Source organism: Pristis pectinata, chromosome 14, assembly GCF_009764475.1.
Source record: "Pristis pectinata isolate sPriPec2 chromosome 14, sPriPec2.1.pri, whole genome shotgun sequence".
NCBI lineage: Eukaryota > Metazoa > Chordata > Chondrichthyes > Rhinopristiformes > Pristidae > Pristis > Pristis pectinata.
Window position 1 is genome coordinate 50,187,330 of NC_067418.1, and position 14,703 is coordinate 50,202,032.

Here is a 14,703-nt window from a genome sequence, read left to right on the forward strand (position 1 = left end):
ACACTTGTGGGCTGCCCCCAGAACGCTACACAAAAGATGCATTTCACTGTGTTTCAATGTACATGTGACTAATAAAGATGTCTTGTCTTACATTTTCTAACCTATTGTTATTTAATTAATACTCTGCCTTTCTCTTTATCTGACTACAGTAGATAACTTCCTTTTATCTCTCATGTATTTGTCCACTCATTCAACTTGTCCAGGTTCATCCAAAGCCTCATTGCATCTGCCTCACAACTGGCAATTCCACTCAGTTTCATGTCATCAGTGAACTTAGAAAAATCACATTTAGTTTCCTCATCTAAATCATAACTAGATATTGTGAATAGCTGGGGCCTGAACTTGCCTGCCACCCCACAAAACACCCACTTGTTCCTCGTCTGTTTTCCCCCAGTCAAGTAGTTTTCAATTCATGCCAGTATATTCCCATAATCTCAAACGCTTTGACTCTTCACACTAATCTCTCAGGTGGGACTTGATCAAATCTTTATATGAAAATCCAAATACAACACATTCACTAGTTTCCCCTTATCTTTAAGATCAGATGCATCCTCAAAAGACCTTTTTTTTTCTTTCATAAATCCACATTGACTTTATCCAGTTGTGTTGCTATTTTCTAAGATCCTGTTGTCACATCCTTTATTATAAACTCCAGCATTTTCTGTATTACTGATATGGGTATCTCTTTTACTGTTGTGTTGCACCTTCAGGCCCTGGAGATCTATTGGCTGTCATCTCATTAGTCTCTCTAGCACAGTGTCATGGTCAGTTTAGTCGTCATCTCCCTGGTCCCCTAGATTACCAGGATGGCAAGATAGAGAAACCTTGGATGTCGAGAGAAGTGGTGAACTTGGTCAAGAAGAATAAGGAAGCATATGTAAGGTTTAGGAAGCTAAAATCAATCAAAGCCCTTGAGGATTATTAAGAAGCCAGAAAAGAACTCGAAGGGAATTAGGAGACCCAGGAGGGGCCATGAAAAGTCCTTGGTAAGTAGGATTAAAGGGAATCCCGCCATTCTATAAATACATCGAGCAAGAGGACAACTAGGGAGAGGGTAGGACCATAAAGGAGGGAACGTGTGCTTGGAGGCAGAGGATTTGGGTGAGGTCCTAACTGAGTAGTTTGCATCAGTATTTACCAAGGGGAAGGATGTGGAGATAGTGAGATCAGTATAGAGTGTGCTAAACTGCCAGGACATTTCAAGACACAGAAGGAGGTAGTGTTGGCTCTCTTGAGGAACATTAAAGTGGATAGGTCCCCAAGGCCTGATGGGATATACCCCAGTTTATTGAGAGGCAAGAGATGAGATTGTTGGGGCCTTGACCAAGATCTTTGTGTCCTCTCTAGTCACAGGTAATATCCCAGAGGATTGGCAAGTGGCTAATTTTATTCCATTATTCAAGAGGGGAAAGAGGGATAATCCTGGAAACTATAGACCAGTGAGTCTCATATCAGTGGTAGAGAAATTACTGAAGGGAATTCTTATGGATAGGATTTATGAGCATTTGGAAAACCATGGCCTAATTAGGGACAGTCAACATGGCTTTGTGTGGGGCAAGTTGTATCTTACGAACTTGATTGAGTTTTTCGAGGAGGTGATGAAAGGATTGATGAGGGTAGAGCTGTGGATGCTGTCTACATGGATTTTAGTAAGGTGTTTGACAAGGTCCCTCATGGGAGGCTCATCCAGAAGATTAAGATGCATGGGATCCATGGTGAACTGGCCATTTGTCTTCTATGGGCAATCCAATTTGGAATCCAGAGGGTAGTGGTCAATGGGACTCATTCTGGCTGGAGGACTGTGACCAGTGGTGTTCCATAGGGATCCATACTGGGACTTCTGCTGTCTGTGATATTTATAAATGACCTGGATGAAAATGTGAATGTGTGGGTTAGTAAGTCTGTAGATGATACAAAGATTGGTGGTGTTGTGGATGGTGTAGAAGACTGAGGATACAGCGGGCTATAGATCAGTTCCAGATAAGGGCCGAGAAATGGCAGTTAGCATCTAACCCAGCCAAATGTGTGGTGTTGCATTTTGGGAGATAAAATGTAAAGGGACAGTACACTGTTAATGGCAGGACCCTTAACAGTGATGTGCAGAGGGATCTTGGGGTCCAAGCTCATTACTCCCTGAAAGTGGCCACACAAGTCGATAGGGGGTAAGGCATACTTGCCTTTAATAGTCAAGGAATTGAGCTCAAGAGTCAGGAAGTTATGTTGCAGCTTTATAAAACTCTAGTTAGGCTGCATCTGGAGTATTGCATTCTGTTCTGGTTGCCCCATTACAGGAAGGGTGTGGAGGCTTTGGAGAAGACGTGCAGAAGAGGTTTGTCAGGATGCTGCCTGGATTAGAGGGCATGTTCTATAAAGAGGTTGGACAAACTTGGGCTATTTTCTCTGGAGCGGCAGAGGCTGAGGGGAGACCTGATAGAAGTTTATATGATTATGAGAGGCATAGACAGTAGACAACTGATATCTTTTTCCCTGGGTTGAAATGTCTAATACCAGAGGGCATGCATTTAAGGTGAGAGTGGGAAAGTTCAAAGGAGATGTGTGGGGCAAGTTTTTTTTTCCCCCCACACAGTGTGTACCTGGAGTATGCTGCCAGGGGTGGTGGTGGAGGCAGATACGTTGGAGGTGCTCAAGAAGCCTCTTGGATAGGCACATGAATGTGCAGGAAATGGAGGCATATGGACATTGTGTAAGCAGAAGTGATTCGCTTAGTTGGGCATTTGATTGCTAATTTAATTAGTTCAGCACAACATCGTGAGCCAAAGGGCTTGTGCTGTACTGTTCTATGATGTTTAGTTACTTATTAACCCCTTCTCATTTGCATAGTATTTCACTCGTTGTCTCCTCAAAAACCATCCTGTACACACTCCAGGAATTCACTCTTTGTGATATTATTGCTGATTTTGTTTGACAACATGTGATCTAAAGTCATGTATGATCAGTGCAGTATCCTTGTTGCATGAATCTCTTGTTCAATGTGGCACCCACATGACGTTTTGACCACTACTATCAATGTTTTCTGCCTCTTGGTGCAATTTAGCTCCACCCAAACCAATTCCACACCTTGATTTACTGAGCTGATACTCTGTCTCACTATTGCACTGATTTCATCCTCTACTAACAATGTAATCCCACCTCCTTTTCCTTTTCCCTTGTCTTTCCAAAGTATGGCACAACTTTGGATATTCAGCTTCCAGCCTGCAGCTACTTCTCCAAAAAGGCACTTGTATTGCATCCTTTTACATTTATTTGTACTGCTAATTCATCCACTTTATTTCAGATACTTTAGGCATTCAGATACAGTGCCTTTATTTGTCTGTTTGACATGTTTAGATGCGTTCACATTTTGTTCTACAATGGTCCTATGTGTCTTACCCACACTTTATTTGTAAGTGTGCTCTTGATGTGCATCTTATCCCTTCTTGACAGCTTGATTATCCTTAACCCATCACTTACGTGCACAACTTCTTTATCTTTTCTCTTCAGAATTTTAGATTTCTCTCCAACTAGTCCTCCCACCCTCATATGTAGTTTAAAACCCTATCCATTGGAACACTGGTCCCAATATGGCTCAGGTGTAATCCATACAAATGGGAACAGCTCTCTCCTTCCCCAGTACTAATATCAGTGCCCTATGAATGAAAACCCACTTCTCCTGCACCAACTTATGGGCCACACATTCATCTCTCTAAACCGATTAACCCTGTGCCAATTTGCTTATGCCTTGGGTAATAACCCAGAGGTTATTAACTATACCGTTCTGCCTTTTAATTTAGTCTCTAGCAGCTTAAGCTCTCTCAGCAGAACCATTTTCTTAGACCTACATATCTTGTTGTACCCACATGGACCGTGACAACTGGATCCTCCCCCCCTCACCCGATTCCTTTCCAATCCAGAGGAAACGTCCCTTATCCTGGCACCAAGTAGGCAACCAATCCTTTGGTCTTCATGCTTCTGATTGCAGAAGACAGTATCTATCCCGCTAACTATACTGTCCCCCTACTGCAAAGGGACAGTATCTATCCCTTTCACTCCCCATTGAGAATGGCTTTCTGTACCACAGTGCTGTGGTCAGTTTTCTCACCTTCCCCACAGACCCACCCTTGTCCCCAAGGATTGTAAGAACCTCAGATCTATTGGACATTTGCAGTAAAAGTTAATGGAAAGCATCAGCACTCCTGATACATTTTTCTTCCTTGAACAAAGGCCGGGATTATTGTTCATGATAATTGTTAGCATAGTTAGCAAAAACTTATAAACAAGTGGAGTGTTGCCTGTCCAGTGGAGTGTTAGCACCATAGATCTGATAATGAAGAAGCTACACCATACCGCTTGGTGAAATCTGAGTTGACATTACTGATGTAGGATGAGCTGATGTGGGCATTGGAGCTGGAAAACAGAAATTTGAAGATATACATGTTAAATAGGCACTGTTCCAGTAGGTTTTGGAACAGTAGTTGCTTGACATTTTTGTAGAAATGGCATGTTAGTTTCAAAAGTGTTATTGAAGGTTAAGTTAATGCTGTAAAGGAAATGGATTAAATCACAGTTGAGATTATTCAACATTTCACCAAAAGAAAGGGGAAAAGGAGCATTTATATATACAGAAAGAAGCCCGTGCACCTCAATTGTTATTGAAGACATTCTTGTTGATGTTGAAATTAATGAACTATTTTGGTTATGAGAATCTACAGGACTTAGTCTGACTCAACCCTTTTTCTCAGTAATGTCATGAGGCCCTGGTGCTACTGGCCTCAGCAGGATAACCCTTCCAGAGTGGGTGATGTTACTGGTGCTCGGCACTGAGAGTGGGCATTAGGCTCCACCCAGCAACTAATATACCAGAATATCTTGCTGACCTATTGTTCCTATGCTTAATTAATTCTATGAAGTACAGTACTCCTGGATTTCCCTGTAACACCGTACTGCGACTGAGTGAAGTGTCATCAGATGTCCCTGTGTAACACTGCACTGCGACTGAGTGAACAGTGTAGTTGGATGTCCCTGTGTAACACAGCACTGACTGAGTGATCGGTGTCGTCAGGTGTCCCTGTGTAACACCGCACTGACTGAGTGAACAGTGTTGCTGGGTTTCTCCTCATCTCCACCTTAAATGGATGCTCCCCTGTTTTTAAAACAGTGATCCAAATTTCAAGATCATCTGATAAGAGGAAACAATCTCTCCATATCCAACCTGTTAGAATTCCTCAGCACTTTATATTTTTCAGTCAGGTCCCCTCTTACTCTGGACTATGACTTCACGATCTACCTTGTTGTGACCTTGCACATTATTGCACTGCACTTTCTCTGTAGCTGTGACACTTTACTCTGTACTGTTATTGTTTTTACCTGTACTACCTCAATGCACTCTGTACTAGCTCAATGTAACTGCAGTGTGTAATGAATTGACCTGTACGATCAGTATGCAAGACAAGTTTTTCACCGTACCTCGGTACAAGTGACAATAATAAACCAATACCAATAGAGTCCAGTGGATATACTGTAAGTCTGGCCTGACTAACCCACCCATTCCAGATATTAGTCCAGTCAAGCTTCTCTGAACTGCTTCCATTAATATCTTAAATAAAGAGACGAATATGTACATGGTACTGTAGGTGTCGTCTCATCATTGCCCCCATGTCACTGAAGCATTACTTTTGTATTCAATTTTCCTAGCAATTAACAACATTCTGTAGCTTTCCCAAGTATTTGCTGTACCTGCACACTGGACTTTGCAGATCGTGCGTTAGGACACCCAGAACTGTGTCTCAGACTTTGGCAGTCTCTCGCCATTTTGATAATATGCTTCTTCTTTTATTTTCCCTCCCAACATAGTCCCTTTCACATTTTCCCATTTGCCAGATCTCTGCCCACTTACCTAAGCATTCTCTAAATAGATAGATTCTCCTGCAGTGAGAGATTGTATATATTGCAGTATTGTTCATGTTATTTGGAAGGAATTTAAATCAGTAAGTAGAGACTGTGGGAACAAATCCCACCTAAATGTCAGGAACCATCTTTCCCCGTGGGTACTGAGGCACCCTGAAATGTGCACAAAATTGCTTGACTCTGAATTAAGCCAATTTTCAAATGCAAAGTCCAGTTTTGTGAAGTTTATTTATGTTTCAGTGTTAACTTTTTAAATGAATAATTGTTAGTGTCCTGTTCCTGTTTGGTCCATGTCCCTAACTCGTAGATGTGAACGTGAGCTTTAAACAACTTATAAGAACAGAAAAACCCTGCGAGTTTATTTTGGACGAATTAAAGATAAACTATGCATTTACCTGATGCTATGTTTGTTAATAGAAAATTATTCAATACGCCAGACAACTAAAACAAATTGCAATACTTACCACATGGCACACAGCGCTGCTGTCCTGCATCATAGTACTCATCTATGCTGCAATTGTAACAACCTATTCATAAAGAAATTCAATTTAATCATGTTGTTCTTAGACTTTAAGGTATTTTATCTGTTAATTAACAGCTGCAATATTTAGTCATTATATGCAACAAAGCTGCTACAATTTCAGGCATGATACCGTAGCAGTTAGCGTAACTCTACAGTGCCAGCGACTCAGGTTCAATTCCGGCCGCTGCCTGTAAGCATTTTGTACGTTCTCCCCATGTCTGCGTGGGTTTCCCCCGGGTGCTCCGGTTTCCTCCCGCATTCCAAAGACGTACAGGTTAGGAAGTTGTGGGCCTGCTACGTTGGTGCCGGAAGTGTGGCGACACTTGCGGTCTGGCCCAGAACACACTACGCAAAAAGATGTATTTCACTGTGTGTTTCGATGTACATGTGACTAATAGAGATCTTATCTTAGAATTACTAATCAAACACAATTAATAGTAAATACTGTAAAAGTGTCACTAAATCATCCACAATGATCCAGGGATTTTTTTAAAAGAAGGAAATTCTTTTCAGCAAATGACTAATCTGTCAGTCACAGCATAAAATGTAACTAACTAACAGGTAGGCGTTACCATACCTTCCATATTGGTCTTTGAGAAGATCCATGGAGCATTAGGGCATAAGCAAGGTTGGTAGTGCCATTTGCATCCCATGTCACCATCATATTTATAATTATTAGTTTCTTGCTCATGAGTGTTGTAAAAATCACAGTTCACAGCTGCAAGATAGTTAAAACGACTCATTAATATGACGTCTAAAAGTTCATTAATTTTACACATTCATCATGCTGTTACAGCGCCAGCGATCGGGGTTCCATTCCCATCGCTGTCTGTAAGGAGTCTGTACGTTCTCCCCGTGTGTCTGCGTGGGTTTCCTCCGGGTGCTCCGGTTTCCTCCCACATTCCAAAGACGTCTGGGTAGGTTAATTTGGGGTTTAAAATGGGTGGTGCGGACTGGTTGGGCCAGAAGGGCCTGTTACCATACTGTAAATAGATAATTGCACATGAAGCTCAAGACAGTTGCATCGTTATTTAATTTATTTTCTATAGTGGGTGAATTTCGATACCAGGCTCTTGCTAGCTCTGATAAATGTGCTGGGTCAACCTTATTTTCATAAGAACACAAGAAGTAGGAGTTGGTCATATGGCCCTTGCCTTTCCCATTGCATAGCTGATCCTGCCTTCACTTTGTCTTTCCTTTTCTGCCTGATCCACCGTGGTCCAAAAATCCGTCTTTAAGATACTCAGTGGAATTACACCCAGTTCTTTGAAGAATAGCGTTTCTGCCAAAGTTAGAGCAGCACAATGTGGGAACCTTTCCAGAAACCTACACCAACAAGTAGTAAAAACGCACCATGGTGTACAATATAAACAAGCGGGTATCTCTTTTAACAATTGTCCTCTAAATTAGAAGTAGCTCTTTTTATCCCACTGATGCTCAAGATTTTTAAGTCAAACACCTTCAAACAGGGAAGCACTGACTTTTGTACTTGCAGCCAGTAAAGTTCTCATTCATGTATCTCTACCCACTTGCAGTACTGTGCTCAGTTCTGATCACCTCACTACAGGAAGGATGTGGAAGCCATAGAAAGGGTGCAGAAGAGATTTACAAGGATGCTTCCTGGATTGGGGAGCCTGCCTTATGAAAGCAGGTTGAGGGAACTCGGCCTTTTCTCCTTGGAGCGACAGAGCATGAGGGGGGACCTGAAAGTGGTGTATGAGATGATGAGAGGCATTGATTGTGTGGATAGTCAGAGGCTATTCCCCAGGGCTGAAGTGGTTGCCACAGGAGGACACAGGTTTAAGGTGCTGGGGAGTAGGTACAGAGGAGATGTCAGGGGTAAGTTTTTTACTCAGAGTGGTGAGTGAGTGGAATGGGCTGCTGGCAACGGTGGTGGAGGCGGATACGATATGGTCTTTTAAGAGACTTTTGGATAGGTACATGGAGCTGAATAAAATAGTGGACTATGGGTAAGCCTAGTAATATCTAGGGTAGGGTCAGTTCGGCACAGCTTTGTGGGCTGAAGGGCCTGAATTGTGCTGTAGGTTTGCTATGTTTCTAGCACTCTTCTGTGGTTCAGTCTAAATTATATAATTATGTCACTTGCAGAGGAACAAGGCAAGGCCAGGCACTTATTCAAAAGTACCTAAACAACAGCAAACAGGTTGCATGGTCCAGTTGAACAAGGTGGAAGATTCTGAAAGGAGAACTAATACAAGAAGAAATTTTTGGCAATAATTCTGTATGATCTTCCTTTAGAACCAATCTTCTTTTGCGGTTACTTCCAAGTTATGGGCTGCTGAGCTGCAGCTCCAGATACTTAGGTTTAATCCTGACCTCCGGTGCGGTCTGCGTGGAGTTTGCACGTTCTGCCTGTTACCAGATGGGTTTCCCCCAGTGTCCTCCCTCAGATGTGCTGGTTATTTAACTGCTGTAAAGTACCTGGGTGTAGATAGGTGGCAAAAGAACCAAAGGGGAGTTGGTGAACTTTTGTGAGAGAGCGAATAAGCTTCGGGACTATAGGGGAATAAGGTAGTCGGTTTATTATGGTCTCATGTATCAAGATGCAGTGAAGATGTTTTGTTTGCATGTTATCAGACAGATCATTCCATACATAAATACATCGGGGTAGTAAAAAGAAAACAGAATGCAGAATATAGTTTTACAGTTACTGAGAGAGTGCAGTGCAGGTAGACAAAATGCAAGGGCCATGATGAGGTAGATTGAGAGATCAAGAGTTCAGCTTTATCATATAAGAGTCTTATAACAGCAGGATAGAAGCTGTCCTTGAGCCTGGTGTTGTGTGATCTCAACCTTTTGTATCTTTCCTTCAATGGAAGGGGGCAGAAGAGAGTAACTGGGGTGGGAGGGGTCCTCAATTGTGTCGGCTGCTTTCCTGAGGCAGCGGGAAGTGTAGACAGAGTCATTGGAGGGGAGGCTGGTTTGTGTGATGGACTGGGCTGTGTCCACAACTCTCTGCAACTTCTTGCAGTCATGGGCAAAGCAGTTGCCATGCCAAGCTGTGATACATCTGGATAGGATGCTTTCAATGGTGCATCTGTAAAACTTGGTGAAGGTCATTGGGGACATGCCAAATTTCCTTAGCTTTCTGAGGAAGTAGAGGCACTGGAGCGCTTTCTTGTCTACATGGCTGGACCAAGACAAATTGTTGGTAATAATTATACCAAGGAACTTCAAGCTCTCAACTATCCCCATCTGAGTACCATTGATACAGATGGGCATGTACTCTGTCCTTACTCCTGAAGTCAATGACCAGCTGTTTTGTTTTGCTGACATTGAGGGAAAGGTTGTTGTCATGACACCATGCCACTAGGCTCTCTATCTCCTTCCTGTACTCAGTCTTATCATTGTTTGAGATCCGGCCCACTGTGGTGGTGTCATCTGCAAACTTGTAGATGGAGTTAGCGCAAAACCTGGCCATGCAGTCCTGAGTGCATAGGGAATAACGTAAGGGGGTGAGGTCACGGTCTTGCAGGGCACCAGTGTTGAGGATAGTCATGGCAGAGGTGTTCCTGCCTATTCCTTACTGGTTGCAGTCTGTTGGTCAGGAAGTCAAGGATCCAGTTGCAGAGGGGGGTGCAGGGACCCAGATCTAGAAGTTTGGAGGTGAATCTATTTGTACTTGTGGTATTGAAGGCTGAGCTACAGTCAATAAATAGGAGTCTGACGTAGGTGTCTTTGTTATCCAGATGTTCCAGAGATGACTGCAAGACCAGGGAAATGGTGTCTGCCTTGGACCTGTTTCAATGGTAGGCAAATTGCAGTGGGTCAAGGTTGTCTGCAAGGCTGGGGTTAATGTGTGCCATGACCAGCATCTCGAAGCACTTCATGATGGTGGATGGCAGAGCTACCAGGTGGCAGTCATTCAGTCACATTACCTTATTTTTCTTTGGCACTGAGATGATAGCGGTTTTCTTCAAGCAGGAGAGGATAAAATGGGATTTCTGGCATGGAATCTGGCATGGACCCGATGGGACCAAAGTAAGCTTTAATTCTCTCTGGACTTGGTTGCCATAAATCAAGGGCCTAATCCATTTGAAGGGTTCTTACACCAAACCAGCAACCAACAGATTCCATATCAGCACTCAAATGGCACTTATAATACAATCTAGACCTTTTTTTAATTACAGAAGGAACATAAAGTAAATTAGGTCACAAGTGTTAACTATTGATAATGTATATCCAAAATTATAGAATATAGAACAGTACAGCACAGGAACAGGCCCTTCAGCCCACGATGTTGTGCCAAACTTGTTAAACTAGTAATTAAATGCTTAACTAAACTAGTCCCTTCTGCTTACACAATGTGCATAATCCTCCATTCTCTGCACGTTCATGTGCCTATCGAAGAGACTCTTAAACATCTCTATCATATCTGCCTCCACCACCACCTCTGGCAGCGCATTCCAGGCACCCACCACTCTTGGTGTAAAAAAAACTTGCCCCCACATCCCCCTCTCACCTTAAATGCATACCCTCTGGTATCAGACATTTCAACCCTGGGAAAAAGATACTGGCTGCCTACTCTATCTGTGCCTCTTGTAAACTTCTGTCAGGTCTCCCCTCAGCCTCTGCCACTCCAGATAAAACAACCCAAGTTTGTCTAACCTCTCCTTATAGCACATGCCCTATAATCCAGATAGCATCCTGGTAAACCTTCTGCACTCTCTCCAAAGCCTCCACAACCTTTCTGTAATGGAGTGACCGGAATTGAATGCAGTACTTCAGATGCGGCCTAATTAGAGTTTTATAAAGTTGACACATAACTTCCAGACACTTGAACGCAATGCCTTGACTAATAAATAGGGGTGGCATGGTAGTGTAGCAGTCAGCGCAACGCTATTACAGCACCAGCAATCGGGGTTTGATTCCTGTCACTGTATATAAGGAGTTTGTACGTTCTCCCGTGTTTGCTTGGGTTTCCTCCAGGTGCTCCAGTTTCCTCCCACATTCTAAAGACGTACGGGTAGGTTAATTTGGGTTTAAAATGGGTGGTGCGGACTCGTTGGGCCGGAAGGACCTGTTACCATGCTGTAAATTAAATAAATAAAGGCGGGCATGCCATACATCTTCCTTACTACCCTATAAACCTGTGCAGCCATTTTCAGGGAGCTACGGACCCCTCTGTACATCAACACCGTTAAGGGACCTGCCATTAACAGTGTACTGCCCCTTTACATTTGGACTCTCCAAGTACAACATCCCACACTTGGCCAGATTAAACTCCATCTGCTATTTCTCTGTCCATATCTGCAACTGATCTATATCCCGCTGTATCCTTTGGCAGTCTTCTACACCATCCACAACACCACCAATCGTCGTATTGTCTGCGAGCTTACTAACACACTCATTCACATTTTCATCCAGGTCACTTATACATATCACAAACAGCAGAGGTCCCAGTATGCATCCCTGCAGAACACCACCTGTCACAGACCTGCAGCCAGAATAAGTCCCATCGACCACTACCCTCTGTCTACTATGGACAAACCAATTGTGAATCTAAACAGCCAAATCACCAGAGGTCCCATGCATCTTAATCTTCTGGATAAGGTTCCCATGAGGGACCTTGTCAAACACCTTACTAAAATCCACATAGACAACATCCACAGCTCTACCTTCATCAATCACCCTCGTCACCTCCTCAAAACTCAATCAAGTTAGTATGACATGACTTGCCCCGCACAAAGCCATGCTGACTGTCCCTAATTAGGCCACGTTTTTCCAAATGCTCCTAAATCCTATTCCTAAGAACCCTCTCCAATAGCTTCCCTACCACTGATGTGAGACTCACCAGTCTATAGTATCCAGGATTATCCCTATTTTCCTTCTTGAACAATGAAACAACATTAGCTACTCGCCAGTCCTCTGGGACCTCGTCTGTGGCTAGAGAGGACACGAAGATCTTGGTCAAGGCCCCAGCAATCTCTTCTCTTGCATCTCTCAATAACCTGTGGTATATCCCATCAGCCCTCGAGTCGTCTCCACCTTAATGTTCTTCAAGAGACCATTTTCTTTATCTCAAAATGCCCAAGCATATTAGCACGCTCCACACTGATCTCACTATCTTCCATGTCTTCTCCTTGGTGAATACTGATGCAAAGTACTCAGGACCTCACTTATGTCATCTGACTGCAAGCACATGTTCCCTCCTTTATCCTTGAGTGGTCCTACTCTTTTCCTAGTTATCCTGTAGCTCTTGATGTGCATACAGAATGCCTTGGGATTCTCCTTAATTCTACTTGCCAAGGACTTTTCATGGCCCCTCCTGGCTCTCCTAATTCCTTTCTTGAGTTCTTTTCTAGTTTCTTTATATTCCTCAAGGGCTCTGATTTTAGCTTCCTAAACCTTACATACACTTCCTTTCTCGACTAAATTCACCACATCTCTTATAATCCAAGGTTCCCTTACCCCACCATCCTCGTCCTTCCTCCTCACTGGAACATCCCTGTCCCGTACTCTGTGCAGTTGGTCTTTAAACACCCTCCACATGTCAGATGTGGACTTGCCCTAAAACAGCTGGCACCAGTTAACTCTCCCTAGTTCCTGCCCAATCTCGTAATTTGCCCTCTCCCAGTTTAAGACTCTCTCGCAAGGTCCATACTTATCCTAATCTATAGCTGTCTTAAAACTTAAGGAGTTGTGATCACTGTTGCTTCACTGTTTTTCCACTGAAAAGTCAGTCACCTGGCCAGGCTCATTTCCCAACACCAGGTCCAGTATGGTCCCTCCTCTAGTTGGACTATCTACATACTGATTTAGGAAACCCTCTTGGATACATCTAACAAATTTGGCTCCATCTAACCCTCTTGCACTAAGGGAGTCCCAGTCTATATTGGGGAAGTTAAAGTCACCCACTACAACAACCCTGTTATTTATTTTTTCATTTCCCCAATCTGCCTGCATATCTGTTCCTCAATGTCCTGGTGGCTACTGGGGAGTCTGTAGTACAATCCCATCAGACTGATTGCACCTTTCTTATTTTTGAGTTCTACCCATCTAGACGCAGTGGATGAACCTTCCCTCTGTGTGCAGCTGTGATATTGTCCCTGATTAATGGTGCAATTCCTTTTTTACCTCAATCTCTATCTTTTCTAAAATGTTGAAACTGGATGCTTAATGTTCCAGGGTTATCTTCCTCAAGCAGGTCTCTGTACCGGCCCCAACATCGTAGTTTCATGTACTGATCCATGCTCTAAGTTTATCACCCTTACCCTTAATACTCCTTACGTTGGAATAGACACACTTCTACCCATCTGTCTCATCGTGTCCGTTACCTTGCTCCTGCATGTTCTTCTTTACAGACTTACAGGTCATTACATCTGCCTTCCTCTCAATCCTCCCACTTTCTGACTCGGTGCTCTGGTCCCCATCCCCCTGCCAAACTAGTTTAAACCCTCCCGAGTAGCACTGGCGAACCTCTCCGCCAGTTCCCCTCCAGTTAAGGTGCAACCTGTCCCTCTGTGCAGGTCACCCCTGCCCCAGAACATAGAACATAGAAAAACTACAGCACAATTCAGGCCCTTCGGCCCACAAAGCTGTGCCGAACGTGTCCCTACCTTAGAAATTACTAGGCTTACCCATAGCCCTCTATTTTATTCAGCTCCATGTACCTATCTAACAGTCTCTTGAAAGACCCTATCGTATCTGCCTCCACCACCGTTTCCGGCAGCCCATTCCACACACTCACCACTCTGAATAAAAAAACTTACCCTTGACATCTCCTCTATATCTACTCCCCAGCATCTTAAACCTATGTCCTCTTGTGGCCACCATTTCAGCCCTGGGGAAAAGCCTCTGACTATCTACCCTATCAATACCTCTCATCATCTTATACACCTCTATCAGGTCCCCCCTCATTCTCCGTCTCTCCAAGGAGAAAAGGCCGAGTTCCCTCAACCTGCTTTCATGAGGCATGCTCCGCATTCCGGGCAGCATCCTTGTAAATCTCCTCTGCACCCTCTCTATGGCTTCCACATCTTTCCTGTAGTGAGGCGACCAGAACTGAGCACAGTACTCCAAGCGGGGTCTGACCAGGGACCTATATAGCTGCAACAATACCTCCCAGCTCCTAAATTCAATTCCCCGATTGATGAAGGACAATACACCATATGCCTTCTTAACCACAGAGTCAACCTGCGCAGCTGCTTTGAGCGTCCTATGGACTTGGACCCCAAGATCCTTCTGATCCTCCACACTGCCAAGAGTCCTACCATTAATACTATATTCCGCCAACATATTTGACCTACCAAAAT

The 14,703-nt window shown here is 43.6% G+C and overlaps 1 protein-coding gene across 1 annotated transcript in view; it reads right to left on the minus strand.

Moving 5' to 3' along the window:
• Positions 1-4,247: 4,247 nt before the first annotated feature.
• The window catches only part of LOC127578012 (mucin-6-like), a 68,521-nt gene continuing 58,065 nt past the window's right edge, over positions 4,248-14,703 (minus strand). Inside the window, exons 18-20 of the mRNA XM_052029717.1 lie at positions 7,005-7,145; positions 6,369-6,431; positions 4,248-4,404 (exon numbers count right to left, since the gene is read on the minus strand). Coding sequence (XP_051885677.1) covers positions 4,334-4,404; positions 6,369-6,431; positions 7,005-7,145 — 275 coding nt within the window. The 3' untranslated portion in view covers positions 4,248-4,333. The remainder of the gene's footprint in view (positions 4,405-6,368; positions 6,432-7,004; positions 7,146-14,703) is intronic.